The 14169-nt window shown below is 52.1% G+C and overlaps 1 protein-coding gene across 3 annotated transcripts in view; it reads right to left on the reverse strand.

Moving 5' to 3' along the window:
• Positions 1-855: 855 nt before the first annotated feature.
• The window catches only part of LUC7L (LUC7 like), a 35515-nt gene continuing 22201 nt past the window's right edge, over positions 856-14169 (reverse strand). For 2 of the 3 annotated variants that reach the window (XM_032845988.1, XM_032845990.1), the window contains 5 exons: positions 10184-10360; positions 6756-6844; positions 2701-2730; positions 1981-2148; positions 856-1201 (listed from right to left, as the gene is read on the reverse strand). In XM_032845988.1, coding sequence (XP_032701879.1) covers positions 1060-1201; positions 1981-2148; positions 2701-2730; positions 6756-6844; positions 10184-10360 — 606 coding nt within the window. In that variant the 3' untranslated portion in view covers positions 856-1059. Of the gene's footprint in view, positions 1202-1943; positions 2149-2700; positions 2731-6755; positions 6845-10183; positions 10361-14169 lie in introns of all 3 variants that reach the window. The other variant, XM_032845989.1, reaches the window with a different exon arrangement.

Below are 14169 nucleotides of genomic sequence, written 5' to 3' on the forward strand. Positions count from 1 at the left end.
TACCCTCCTCAGGACCACCCTTAACCCACTCACGGCTCGCAGCCCCTTGCATCTACCTCCCACACCCTAGAGGACACACTTCTCAACTAGTGTGGGGTCTGCACAAGCTACCAAGCAGCTACTGACCCCTGGCAGCAACCCCCTCCCCGGCCTGCCGTGAGCAGAGTATACTCCAGCAAGGCCCCTGCCTCCTGCCTTAGCCCTGGGCCCCAGACAAGGGCCGTAGGAAGGACACCCCAACGACACCTGGCTGGGGGACACCTGTGCGGCAGAAGTACCCACTACCCGCACATCTCCCGAGGAGAGGCCAGATTCGGCAGCGGAGCCCAGGGCAGGACTACTGGCCACAGTATGGTGCTGGTGGTCACAGGATCCAGTCCCAGTGACCACGGGCCCTTTGAGCCACCTCTGCACAGGGAGAGAAGCAATGACTATTTCCACACCTCAGCCATCAGAAGCTCTCTCCTAGAATAAACCAACCCCTGTACCCAACATGTGAGAAGAGATCGCTGTTACCCTTTCCAGAAGGGCTCAATCTGGGCTCCTAGAACATCTGAGAGCTCGGGTACCACCACCAGGCTGGTGTGAGTCCAACTACCCCCTGACCCAAACCAGCATCCCCACCCCCGAGGACCGTGCAGCTGTCCCATGGATGTTGTCCAAACGCCTGTCTCTGTCCTCAGGTGACTCCCAAAGGGGGAGCTGCAGTGTGGCTCACTGGGGTCTGGCTGAGGCTGCCAACGGCAGACCAGGTGGGCAGCCCTTCCTAAAGCGGCGCGTGTAGAACGGGGCACCAGCTGGAAGGCCGCGTGAGTCTCCAGGGCACAGAGGGAAGCAGAGACCCCACCGCAGCCGTAGGAGGCCGTCCGTCAGACTTATTTATTCCTACTCAACATAACCCAGAACACAGGAGCAACTCTGTACATCTCTAGAACCCCACAGCTAGCTCCCAACAATAGAAACGTAACTACAAAAGAGGAGTTGTATCCAGCAAATATAAAGGGTAACTTTAGGCTGTGTCCAATGTTCGACAGACTATTTACAGGCCCGGATGTGGGTTCAGATCTCGCCAGCCTCCTTCTCCTCCGACCTCCGCGAAGCTGTCTTCCCGTTGGAGCTCTCCAGCCTCCAGTCAGCGGCCCCTCGCTCACTGCGCCCGTGCTCCCAGGACTCTTCCCTCGACGTCCGCTCTCTGGAGAACCTGGGAAAGGAGACCCGAGGCTCAGAGGAGGCCGCATCCCCCTTCTGGCTGGCCCCTTGAGCACGGGCAACTTGGAGCCTCAACATCGGGTCAGGGAAGGCCTCGACGGAACACACCTGGGGAAGCCCTCAGCAGGCAGAGGGCAGCCGGCCGCCCAGCGCCCAGGCTGCTACACGGGAGTGTTGAGGCAGCCACCCCGAAGTGCCGTTTGCAAACATCTCTCCCAGTGGGGTAGGCTTTTGCTGTAACGTGACCACAGTAAGACCACAAAGCGCACGTGTGGGGTATGACCCTTACACAGACATGGCGGAAGAAAGGCTATAATCCAGCACACAAAGGTGCTCACGGTGTTTCCCTCCAAGTGTGTGGGTCAATGTTTTCTGGGTTGTTTTCCTTAAGAAAACCACAGCAGGTAAGTAGGGCCTAGTCAGGACACAGCTCTCAGGGGCTCTGTGTACTGAGGGGACAGCGAGTGTGTGGCAGGTCACGAGGGAGCTGAGCCCATGTAACCACCTCCACACTTCTCAACTGTCCCAGCCCGGAATCCACCTGCTGCCCTGTGCTTACAGGCCCCTATGCGCTGGGCCCCGTTCACGACTCCTCAAGGCTCCAACACTCAGTTGCACAGATGCCCCTTCAGGCTCCTGAACAAAAGCCCCAGACCCGTCCCTACCAGGTACGGCCAACAGGCCCCAATGACAGACCCCCAGAAGACCCTGGGAACACAAGAGAAGGGGCTCACTCCTGGTTGCAGCTACTGAAGGAGTCAGAGTAGTTACTTGTATTTCGCACTCCGGTCCCTGGAAGCCCGGCGGTGGCCCCGGCTGTGGCTCCGGGAACGGCTGCGGTGGCGCCGGTGTCTGTCTCGGGACCGGGATCGGGACGACTTTCGTCGCTCCCTGGAGGTAGATCTGGACCTCCTGCGACGCCGGTCCCGGGATCGTGACCTGCAGCAGACAACCAGAAGGCTCTGAAGGCCGGGAGGCCTCACCCCAACAGCCCTTCTCCGGCAGGAGCTTCTGCTGGATGCCTCAGTGGCACCTCCCCTTCCCTCCAACAAATTTACAACTGGGGTTCGCAACAGTCCCATCACTGCACAATTACGGCCTCCTCCCACTGATGCTTCCTGAAAACACCCGCCACCCCAAGGCCTCGCCAGTACCTTCTGACTCCCCCTCTCATTTACATTGGGTCCCTCTCCTGCACTAAGGCCCCAACCAGCCTGACAACAGACAGACAGACGGGCCTGAGCTTGGTCCCTCACCAGCCCGGCCCACCAGATAACAAGTGTGAAGCTGTAAAAGTTAACTATTAAGGAAAAAATGCATGAGGGGGAGCGCCGTGGGTGGTTCAGTCAGTTAAGTGACTCTTGGTTTCGGCTCAGGTTGTGACCTCAGGGTCATGAGACTGAGGTCCAGGACAGGCCATGCGCACAGGGCAGCATCTGACTGGGACTCTCTCCCTCTCAAACGAACATGTTAATGGATCTGGAAACCTACCTCCTTCGATCTCTGGTTCTGGATCCAGACCTAAAATGGAAAAGAAAAGCATGAACAATTTTCCCCAAACAGCCGTGCCCCGCAGCCTACAAGGCAAAGGAATGCCGGCTGCCCACCGAGTCCTGCTGTTTTCCAGCGACTCACGCACTCCCAGGCCCACAGCTCCAAGTGTCAACGCTCACAGTATGAGGCCAGCGCCCAGCCCCCGGGGTCAGACGCTATACCTGGAGCTCAACAACGGACTCGCACAGCTACAGACGGTCACAGAGCAGATGCCAACAACGGGCAGCATCTAAAGTCTCCAGAGGACACCAAAGTTGAAGCAAAGCCTCGAGTTCCAGACACAGGTTCACTGCTCGGTGAGGGTGACATGACCTCCTTGGGAAATACACGATACGTGGGTCCTCATCCTACACCCTGTTCTACAGCAAAAAAGGACAAGACCACCGGCACAGTGTGTTGCGTGGGATGTGACAGAAGATGTCTGTGCATCTGAAGGGTCATCTGACAGGTTCTTAGAAAGCAGTTTTTCCAACACTACTAATATTTACACCTTACATTTGTCTTAAAAAAATTTTTTTTAAGATTCTATTTATTTGACAGAGATCACAAGCAGGCAGAGAGGCAGGCAGAGAGAGGGGGAGGGAAGCAGGCTCCCCGCTGAGCAGAGAGCCCGATGCGGGGCTCAATCCAAGGACCCTAGGATCATGACCTGAGCCGAAGGCAGAGGCTTAATCCACTGAGCCACCCAGGCACGCCTGTCCTAGAAATCCTAGGGAATTTTATAAACCACTGAAACATACCAAAATCAGGATGATCGCTAAAGTACTCGTTCATTTATAGGGGCACCTGGATGGCTCAGTCAGTTAAGCTTCTGACTCTCTGTTTCGGCTCAGGTCATAGTCTCAGGGTCCTAGGAACGACCCCCCACATAAGGCTCTACCCAGTGGGGAGTCTGCTTGAGGATCTCTCCCTTTGTCCCCCCCCGCCGCGTCTCTCTCAAATGAATGAAATCTTTAAGAAACAAAACAAGGGCACCGGGAGGCTCAGCCAGCTGAGCCTGTGCCTTCAGCTTGGGTCATGATCCCAAGGTACCGGGATCGAGCCCCACTTCAGGCTCCCTGCTTAGTGGAGAGCCTGCTTCTCCCCATCCTGCTCCCCTGGCTTGCGTTCTCTACCAAATAAATAAAAATAGAGCACTTGGATGATTCAGTGGGGCTTAAGCCGCTGCCTTCAGCTCAGGTCATGATCTCAGGGTCCTGGGATCGAGCCCCGCATTGGGCTCTCTGCTCCGCGGGGAGCCTGCTTCCCCCCCTCTCTCTGCCTGCCTCTCTGCCTACTTGTCATCTCTGTCAAATAAATAAATAAAATTAAAAAAAAAAAAAAAAGAAATTAGGGGCGCCTGGGTGGCTCAGTCTGTTAAGTCTGTCTGCCTTCGGCTCCGATCACGATCCTGCAGTCCCCACATCGGGCTCCTAGCTCAGCAGAGAGCCTGCTGCCCCTTTTGCCTACGTCTCCCTCTGCTCGTGTACTTGTGCTCTCTGACAAATAAATAAGTAAATGTAAAAGAACTGCTATTAAAAAGGAAAGGAAACAAAACCAAACACCAAGTATGGCTGCATCAAACCAGGAAACGTCTGCACGGCACAGGAGCCATCAAGACAAAATGCGGCTCAGCAGTGGGAGAGGAGAGCAAGTGTGGGCCAAGCACCTGGTAAGGGTCAAGACCCAGATGCATCAAGGCCTGCGACCCCACAGAAAATCTACTCCGTTAAAAAGCAGGCGGAGGGGGCGCCTGAGTGGCTCAGTGGGTTAAAGCCTCTGCCTTCGGCTCAGGTCATGATCCCAGGGTCCTGGGATCGAGCCCCGCAACGGGCTCTCTGCTCCGTGGAGGGCCTGCTTCCTCCTCTCTCTCTGCCTGCCTCCCTGCCTGCTTGTGATCTCTCTGTCAAACGAATAAACAAAATCTTTAAAAAAATAAAAATAAAAAATAAATTAAAAAAAAAAAAGCAGGCGGAGGACCCTGGGACACGGGGGGCTCAATCAGCTAAGGGTCTTCAGCTCACGTCATGATCTTGGGGTCCTGGGACGGAACTGCGTGTTTAGCTCCCTGCTAAGCTGGGAGTCTGCTTCTCCCTCTCCCTCTGCCCCCAGCTTATGTTTCTTCCTCTTGCTCTCCTTCAAATAAATAAATAAAATCTTTAAAATTTTTTTTAAGAAATAAATAAGAAATAAAAAGGTAGAGGATCCAAACTTTTTTTTCCAAAGAGAACACACAGGTGGCTGACAGGAACATGAAAAGATGCTCCACATCCCTCATCACAAGGGAAACGCAAAGCAAAACCACAGTGGGCTGTTACGGCCTCCCGCCTGTTAGAGAAGCAAGAAGAAATAACCACCACAGGAACACAGAACAGGAAGACAAACGCGGGAAGAGATAACCAGCGCGTGAGGACGTGGGCAGAAGGAACCCTCGTGCCCGGCTGGCGGGCAGGGGACGTAGCAGAGCCGCTGTGCAGAGCAGTGTGCAGGAGTCTCAAAAAGGTCAGAACTAGAACTACCACATGGTCCCGTGACCCCACTTCTGAGCATTTACCCAAGAAAATGAAAGCAGGTTCTTGAAAAGACCTCCGCACCCCCACGTTCATCGCATCATTATTTACAAGGGCCGAGCCACGGAGACAACCCAGTGTCCACCCACAGACGAATGTGAGGTACGTACACAGGGCAGCATCACTCAGCCATGAAACAGGACATCCTGCCACACGGGACAGCATGGACACACCGTGAAGACATTGTGCTGCGTAACATCAGTCCGAGAGAGACACAAATAGCCTATGATCTCGGTGATATGCAGAATCTAAAAAACCCAAACTCACAGATGCAGAGAAGGAACAGCCTGGTGTTGCCGGGGGGGGGGGGGGGGGGGGGGGGATGGGCCAAGACGGCGAAGGGAGGGGAGAGGGAAAGGGCAGTTAAGGCACGTCACTGCAAGCGCACGGTGTCAGCTCCTACAGGGACCCACACACGCATGCACACCCCCCCGCCACGGAAGTGGTCACTTTGGTGGAAAAAGGGACTTAGGTGTTCTGCTTAATACATTTTTAGACTGTTTGAATCTCTCTTGGTTTTGTTTGAATCTCTTTACAATCAAAATCTGTTAGGTAATTAAAGTAATGAAAAGAAACACAAAAAATGCAACAGTTATTTGTCGTTTCTGAATTACATAGTAATTCTTCCAGGAAAGCCCAGCTTCTGGGCCTTTCCAGGATGGTGAGATCTCTCCCGACAGTGTGGTCCTGGCTCCAGCCTTCTCCCTGAACTCTGACCAGATGTCTCCCAAGCTTCTCCAACTGAGTATGACCAGAGCCCAATTCCACCCATCACCCCCTCAAAAGCCCTTTACACTGCTCCGTCTTCTCCATCCCCCCAAGTGGCGACTCTAGGCCAGAAACCCTGAGGCCCGCTCTATTTCCCCTTTGCTTGCCTCACAAGCCTGCACCAGCCGATCTTCTCAGCTCCACCCCCAAAACACACCCGGATCCTTCTCACCCTCCCTGTAACCCGGCACCCCTTCACCAGACTCCCGCAGCGTCCACCCCTACCATCTTCGCTTGTTCTCAGCAGGGCCCCACACCTCGGTCAGCTCCAGAGTCTGCTCAGACCGACGGCCCTTCCCTGACGGACGGCCCCCCACCAAGTATGGCTGTGCAGACAGAGCACGCTCTGGCTCCGGAGAGCCTCAGCTCTGGCCCGACTTAGCTGAGCACCGCGCAGCCACGAGGCAGGTCAGGGCACAGCAGGCTCCTCTCCCGCTTCTCCTGCAGCGCTGCGAGTCAGGTGGCCTCAGCAGCGCGCACAGCCCCGGACGACTGTGCACACCGCACGGCGCTCCCCCAGGCCGGCCCAAACCCCGCTCTACTGAGCAGGCTGCAAGTCGGCTTACTCTGCTTTTAAGGGCCACGCGGGTCCGTGGCAGACCTCGACGGCTACGAGCCAGACTGCAAGGAAGGGGCAGGGTTAGGGCTGGGGTGAGGGGCGCACTGTGGACTCACCTCCTGCTCAGGCGCTCCTCCCGCTCTCTCTCCTCCCTCCTCCGCAGTCGATCCTGGTTTCTCTTCTCCTGCTTTTCAGCCACAGTTTTCTACATAAGCAAAAAGTTGGAAAATGAGACGAGAAGACGCTATACCCGTGAGTATTTACGGGCGCCTGCGGGGCTCAGTCGTTAAGCATCTGCTTTAAGCTCAGGTCACGGTCTCGGGGTCCTGGGATGGAGCCCCGCGCTGCCCGCTCAGAGGGAAGCCTGCTTCTCCCTCTCCTGCGCCCCGCTTGTGTTCCCTCTCTAGCGGTCTCTGTCAAACAAATAAAAGCTTAAAGAAAAAAAGCATGGGGCGCCTGGGTGGCTCAGTCGTTAAGCGTCTACCTTCAGCTCAGTCATGATCCCAGGGGCCTGGGATCGAGTCCCGCATCGGGCTCCCTGCTCAGCGGGAAGCCTGCTTCTCCCTCTCCCACTCCCCCTGCTTGTGTTCCCTCTCTGTCTCTCTTCCCTGTCAAATAAATAAATTAAATCTTTAAAGAGAAAAAAGCACTTTTACATGATCTCAATATTAGTAATTTAGAAATCTAAAGGAAACTCTTAAGAGGAACATAATCACCTCTAACACTTCTTAATGGAAAATACATGAAAATAACGCTACCATAGAAACTCACCCTGTAAGTTCAGTGACCAACTGCACACTCTAAGAGGTGCTCTAGTGCTAAGTCACAGAAACTGATCTTTTGCTTCACACCAGTCCAGAACGTTCGTTTTTTACCGAAGGAGACTCCACACACGTTACGGTTATGCTGTGACCAACCATACCCTGCCGGCCAGGAGCAGCCCGTCCCTGGGGTGCTGAGCGCTCCAGCGGCTTTAGAGCCGACCTCACGGGACAGCAGGCCAGGGGAGGCAGACCGTGAGCTGGCGTTCTTTGGTATTTTATTACGAAGTCCTCTCTACACCCACCATGGGGCTCAAACATACAGCCCCACGATCAAGAGTCACGTGCTCCACAGACAGAGCCGGCCAGGCGCACCCGCCCCTGGCTTTCAGCACCAAGCTCGAAACCGGGCTCAACAGGCCTGACGGTGGACAGAGCAGAGAAGACAACGCAGCAGACGGGGGAGCCTGGGGAAACTCCACTATGGGACACTGCTGACACAGCTGAGCTCAGAGCACTAGCTCCACACCCCCACCCTCAACACCAACCCAGAGCCTCTTCATGCTCCCACTCCCTGCTGACGAAGCCCTAAGGGGAAGTAAAACAGGGCCAGGGAGACAAAGGGCCACCAATCTTCTCATGCTCAAGAAGGCACAAAGGATAACCCTGCACCCCAGCGCGGACTGGAGCCAGGCCCCTGAACAAAGGGTACAGCAAGGACTGAGGGGAGAAGCCAGCTGGCCCCCTCAAAGCACTCACGAGGTCAAGAGCCCTCCTGTCTGGCCCCCTGGGCTCTGCAGCCCGCGCGTCACTTGCCCTGCCCCTAGCAGGCACACAGGACGGACACATGAAGGTCAAGGATGGGCATTTCAGCCCCTCGACTGAAAGGCTTCCTAAAGGGGAAGTGACTGAGCACAGGGCTGTGGTCTGGGATTAGCTCCTTTCCAAACACCTCTGCTTCCTTCCAGCCCTAAGTAAGGCGGCCTTGCCTTGCTACTGCCTTGGTGTGTGGCCCGGGGTGAGGACCTCTGGGACTGAGGTAAGCAAAGCCATTTCGGACCAGGGCCCAGAGCTCTCACCCTCCTGACTGTTCAGAGGGACACTTCTAGACAAGTTTTCTGTTGTTAGTCTAATCGCCATTATCAAAATCTGTAACAGGTTTGGGTTGTCTGGATCAACTTCGTACCACTCACTCTGCAAAGACAAAGGCTGCCTTCTAGATCTAGTTAATACTTAACTTCCTCACGGGCACCTGGCTGGCTCAGCTGGTAGAGCACGGGGCTCTTGATCTGGGCGTTTTAAGTTGGAGCCCTTGTTGCGTTTAAAGATCATTGAAAAATAAAATCTTTAAAAAAACAAAAACAAAAACTTAAGTTCTTAAGGTTTCAGGGGAAAATTTTTCAATATAGTCTCATCTCTGTTGGAAAAATACATGTTAAAATAAAAGGCTTTCAGGTATAAAAAAATATCAAAACAAAATGATGGTGTGATAGGAAATGGAAATACAATTTAAAGGAGAAATGGAAGGGCCTCCTGGGTGGTTTAGTCCATGAAGCATCTGACTCCAGCTCAGGTCATGATCTCTGGGCTCTGTGCTCAGTGGAGAGTCTACGTGGGGATTCTCTCTCGATTCTCTCCTGTCCCTCCCCCTTCTCACACACATGCTCTTTCTCGCAAATAAATATATCTTTTAAAAAATCTATAATAAAATGTATCACTTTTGAAAATTCTAGTGGGAGCACAGGAGCAAACTGTTCTAAGACCAGTGGCGGCCACCCCAGCTCCGCTCCCAGTGCCAAGTTTACCTCTCACCTACAGGAAACCCCTTCTCAAGTGCAGAGCTGTCTCCTGCTCTTCAAAGGACACAAAAGGCCTCCACCTTCGCTGTCATAGTGTCCTCATCAGGTGCCATGCATCTTTCCACCAAACCTCAAGTGGCCGGAAGGAAGACCTACACAGCCCCCAGTAACCCATCCTAGTGGTCCCTACACAGCAGCGAGGACTCTGCCAATCTGAAAAAATAATTCAAAGTATCCAAAACATGCTCACCCTTCCCTCTGAGTGCTCCACACCCAAGGTAAGTTTCAGAGTCTACCCCAGGAAACTGAGGAGCCTGAGGAAGAGACAAAGGTGGGCAGTTGTGGAGCAGTCCGTCCAAAACGCCCCACCACGTTCTCGTCCTTCCAAGGAGGCTCAAAGGCAAGGGCCAGGCAGTGTGATCTTCTGTCTAGCCTCACCACTCTCCACGCACGCACCTCTGCCCAAGGAGAGAAACAAGACTCCGGGTTCTTCCCATCTCCAACCAAAAGTTATTTCAGGGGTGTGCGAGAGCTCTGTGTACCAGAGGACTAGACTGTGTTTTTTTCCTGCAAACAAGTGCCAACTAAAGAAATAGTCAAGGTCCCTTCCCTCCGGATTCTAAGACCTTAGCTCTCATGTGAACAAAGTGACAAACTGAATATTTCAGTATAAAGTTCAAGACATATTCTTAGAAAAGATCAAAATAGTGGTGCCTGGGTGGCTCAGTTAAGTGTCTAAAGTCACGTCACGATCCCAGGGTCCTGGGATTGAGCCCCACGGTGGGCTCCCTGCTCAGAGCTAGGAGTCTGCCTGTCCTTCTGAACTCCCCTCCCCAATTTGTGCACACTCTCTAGTAAATAATTAAATCTTTAAAAAAAAAGAAAAAAGAAAAAAAAAGGGTCAAAACACAAGGTTTTCTACAAGTTAATACAAAGCCATCACAAAACTGCCTGGGTTTCTCCAGAAACAACATATTAACATACCCTCAACTGATCAAGCTTCTCTCGGATCTGAATGAACCCCAAGTGTAACTTGCCCCCGAAGTGGTCTGCGAGACGACGGTCATTGTCGTGGAGACCAAGGTAGGCCGAACAGACCTCACAGACACGCAGCTTCTGCTGTTGAAAACTGGATGCGGGCATGGAATTTCTGTATTCTTCCTGGAGAATGGGAACAAAGCAATGAAAATGAGGTACACAGAACCACCACTAAATATCCAACCCCCGAATGGAAATATTTGAAGGGACTACAGAGATAACTTTGAAATAAACAAAAACTCATCATTTACAAGCTTCAGATATTTGTAACTGACTCGATTTCCATCGTTTATTACAAAACGAACAATCATGATTTCAAAGCAATAAGGAACGTTCAAACTTCTCGGGACAAGCAGGAGGCTGTCTGCTCTCAGAGGCCAACAAGGAAGGCAGGCCTCAGGTACGTGCAGTGGAGACCTCTAGGAGGACCAGAGAACCAAGGGAGACTCTTCAAAAGGGGCCTTCCAAAAAACAAAGCACAAAAACCAAACCAAATAACCAAGCAAAATACACAACAGCCACTCATGGAGGTATTCCAAGGTCCAGAGAGCTGTATGTCAATTCTGCCCTAAAGGCTAAAATTTGGACCAACAAATACATTACACACCCTCTTCAAAAGAGAGTATGTCCAACAAAACAGACTAAAACACCTCTGTGGCAGCAACTCCAGTCAGAACAGATGTAATACAGAAGAAATGAAATAAGATATGGTTCCTGATGCTGGTGCCAAAGTCAAAACATGCCTTTAAGACCCAGGTTTAAGGGGCGCCTGGGTGGCTCAGTTGGTTAAATGTCTGCGCTCGGCTCAGGCCATGATCCCAGGGTCCTGGGATCAAACCCCACATCGGGCTCCCTGCTCAGCAGAGAACTTGCTTCTCCCTCTCCCTGATGCTTGGCCTGCTTGTGCTGTCAAATAAATAAATAAAATCTTAAAAAAAAAAAAAATCTAAAAAAAAAAAGACCTAGATTTAAGAAGTGCATTCCAGGGCACCTGGGTGGTTCAAACGTTAATGTTTAAGCATCTGTCTTCAGCTCAGGTCATGATCTCCAAGTCCTCAGACCAAGCCCCACATCAGGCTTCTCTGGCTGGCTCAGTGTGGAGTCTGCTTTTCCCTCTCCCTCTGCCTGTGCTTGTCTTGTCCCTCTCCCAAATGAATAAATAAAATCTTAAAAAAAAAAAAAAGGAAAAAAAGAAATGCACTCTAACAGTCACTGATCCTTATTTAAAGGGATCTCCCGGGGCGCCTGGGTGGCTCAGTGGGTTAAAGCCTCTGCCTTCGGCTCAGGTCATGATCCCAGGGTCCTGGGATCGAGCCCCGCATCAGGCTCTCTGCTCTGCAGGGAGCCTGCTTCCCCCTCTCTCCCTGCCTGCCTCTCTGCCTACCTGTGATCTCTGTCAAATAAATAAATAAAATCTTTAAAAATAATAATAATAAAAAAAAATAAAGGGATCTCCCATGTCTGGGTGGCTCAAGTGGTTAAGCGCCTACTTTCACCTCGGGTCGTGATCCCAGGGTCCTGTGCTTGAATCCCCATCAGGCTCCTTGCTCAACAGGGGGAAGCCCCCCTGCTTGTGTGTGGGCCCTCTGACAAATAAAATCATTTTAAAAAATTTAAAAAATAAAAAATAGGGGCGCCTGGGTGGCTCAGTGGGCTAAAGCCTCTGCCTTCGGCTCAGGTTATGGTTCCGGCGTCTTGGGATCGGGCCCTGCATCGGGCTCTCTGGTCAGTGGGGAGCCTGCTTCCCCCTCTCTCTCTGCCTGCCCCTCTGCCTGCTTGTGATCTCTCTGTCAGGTAAATAAAAATCTTTAAAAAATAAATAAATAAATAATAAAAAAATAAAAAATAATTAACAAATAAAGGGATCTTCCATTAATTCACACATTCAGAATTCCCTGGCAAAAGCAGACTAAAATAAGGTACCACGTCACTCACTAAGCCGGCAAAGACCTCAAACCCAGGCACTCTTAGACGCCACCGGCAGGAGGCGACGCCGGTGCCACTAACAGGGACTGCGCCTGGACGATCTCTGAAAGCCAGACAGGTGTGCGCCCCTTCTGGGAACTCTTCCGGGCGTCCGTTCTGGAGCGCACACACGTGTGCCAGCCGACAAGCGCAAGGACGCTGTCTGTGAAGACGAGAAACTGCCAAGAACAGACAACACCACGCATGGCAGTCGCAGGTTCACAAAACAGAACTCCGCAGCAGCAAACTGAAGGAAGTTGTATGCGGCATCAAGGAGAGACCTCGCCGACACTGGTGAGTGAACAATGAAAGCGAGACAGACAGACACAGCATTTCTGTGGGATTTTTTTCAAAGCACACAGCACAAAGCACAAAAACACACCCACAACACACACCACATACACGCACACACAGTTTATGGGCAGCACGCACGTGTAATAAAGAATAAAGACAAGTGAATGCACACGAATGCCCGTCTCCGGGGAGGGACAGGAGCGGACTGGAGAGGGAAGCTCTGGGAACCTGAATTTCCATTATGATGTGCCAAAGCTTTTATTAAAAAGAAAAAAACCCGGAAACTTTAGGGAAAATGATAAATTCAGTGCGGCCCAAGAGTATCTGTGATACTCTGTCCCTTTCTGTAATTCTGAAACTTTGACTACCACCCTCTAATTTCTTTCAAAATAAACTGAATTAAAAAAAATTATACTGAATTTTAAAAAAAAGTATCAACAAGTTAAGTACTGTATGGCTCCATTTACATAACATTCTTACCATGACCAGAATAGAGAGATGGAGGAGAGATTCGTAGCTGCCAGGGGTCAGAGAAGTGATGTGGCTACAAAAGGGTCAGGAAGGGACTTTAGTGGTGATGGATATTTCGTGACTGTCAACACCCTTTCTATTACGCTGTGCAATGGTTTTTCAAGATGGTATCTCTGGGGGAAACTGGATAAAGGTACATGGGATCTCTTGGTATCATTTCTTGAGACTACTGAACACCCTTGGGGCTGAGAGCACAAAGGGACCCACAGGTGCCACACCACCACGGAGCAGCGTGGCAGAGGCCCCCGACACCAGCCTGTCTTGCGCAATGGTTTTAAGGAAGTGGTGCGTCTACGGCCATACCACCCTGAACGTGCCCGATCTCGTCTGATCAAGGAAGTGGTGCTGCCTCATGGGGGCACGACCAGTGACGGGATGGAGGACACTGGCCAGGGTAAGGATGCTACGAGTCCTGGGCATGAACAGCAGGCACCCCATCTCCTGCTCCTGTCTGGGCTGTCTGCAGACAGCCAGATGATGAACCCGTCATCTACAATCATTTACACCCACACACAGATCTCGGAGCCAGCCCAGGGACGGCGGGTGTCTGCTCTGCTCTTGGAAGCATGAAGGGTGGGGCCTCGGGCTGCACCAAGAAGCCAGAGCTCCCCTCCTGACTCTCTGGTCTTCCTGGTAGACCAGTCAGCAACCCAAGGAGCCGACTCTGTTCTACACATAAATGTATATTTCCTGTTTCAGGAGACAGGGGTTTAGATCCCATGATACAGATTTATATACAGGACTTCTATTTATAATAAGTGTTCAGGGATTTAAATCCTGTACAAAACGCAGAATTTAAATATAAACCCCATCTCCAAGAAATGGAGCTACTCTGTAAACCAGGGAACACTGTTGCGAATTTTAACAAGTCACACCTCCATGGTGTGACAAACACCACTCAAGGTATTTGATTCAAGTGTCACCTGCAATGGTCGCCATCGCGAGCCCACCTGTCTTTGGGCATGAATACATTTTACGTACCAACATCCATCTGTACTACGAGTTCTCTTCCCCCTCACGTTCAAGGACGGACACGTCAGCTGCGAGCGTCACTGAAGGGGATGTTGCGCTGCCAGGGGCATGCAGCAGTACGCCAGCCCCGCCCTCCAGCGGATAGTGCTGCTCACTCCACCGCAGGCAGG

The sequence above is a fragment of the Lontra canadensis genome, unplaced genomic scaffold, assembly GCF_010015895.1.
Source record: "Lontra canadensis isolate GAN:19392208 unplaced genomic scaffold, GSC_riverotter_1.0 scaffold171, whole genome shotgun sequence".
Taxonomy (NCBI): domain Eukaryota; kingdom Metazoa; phylum Chordata; class Mammalia; order Carnivora; family Mustelidae; genus Lontra; species Lontra canadensis.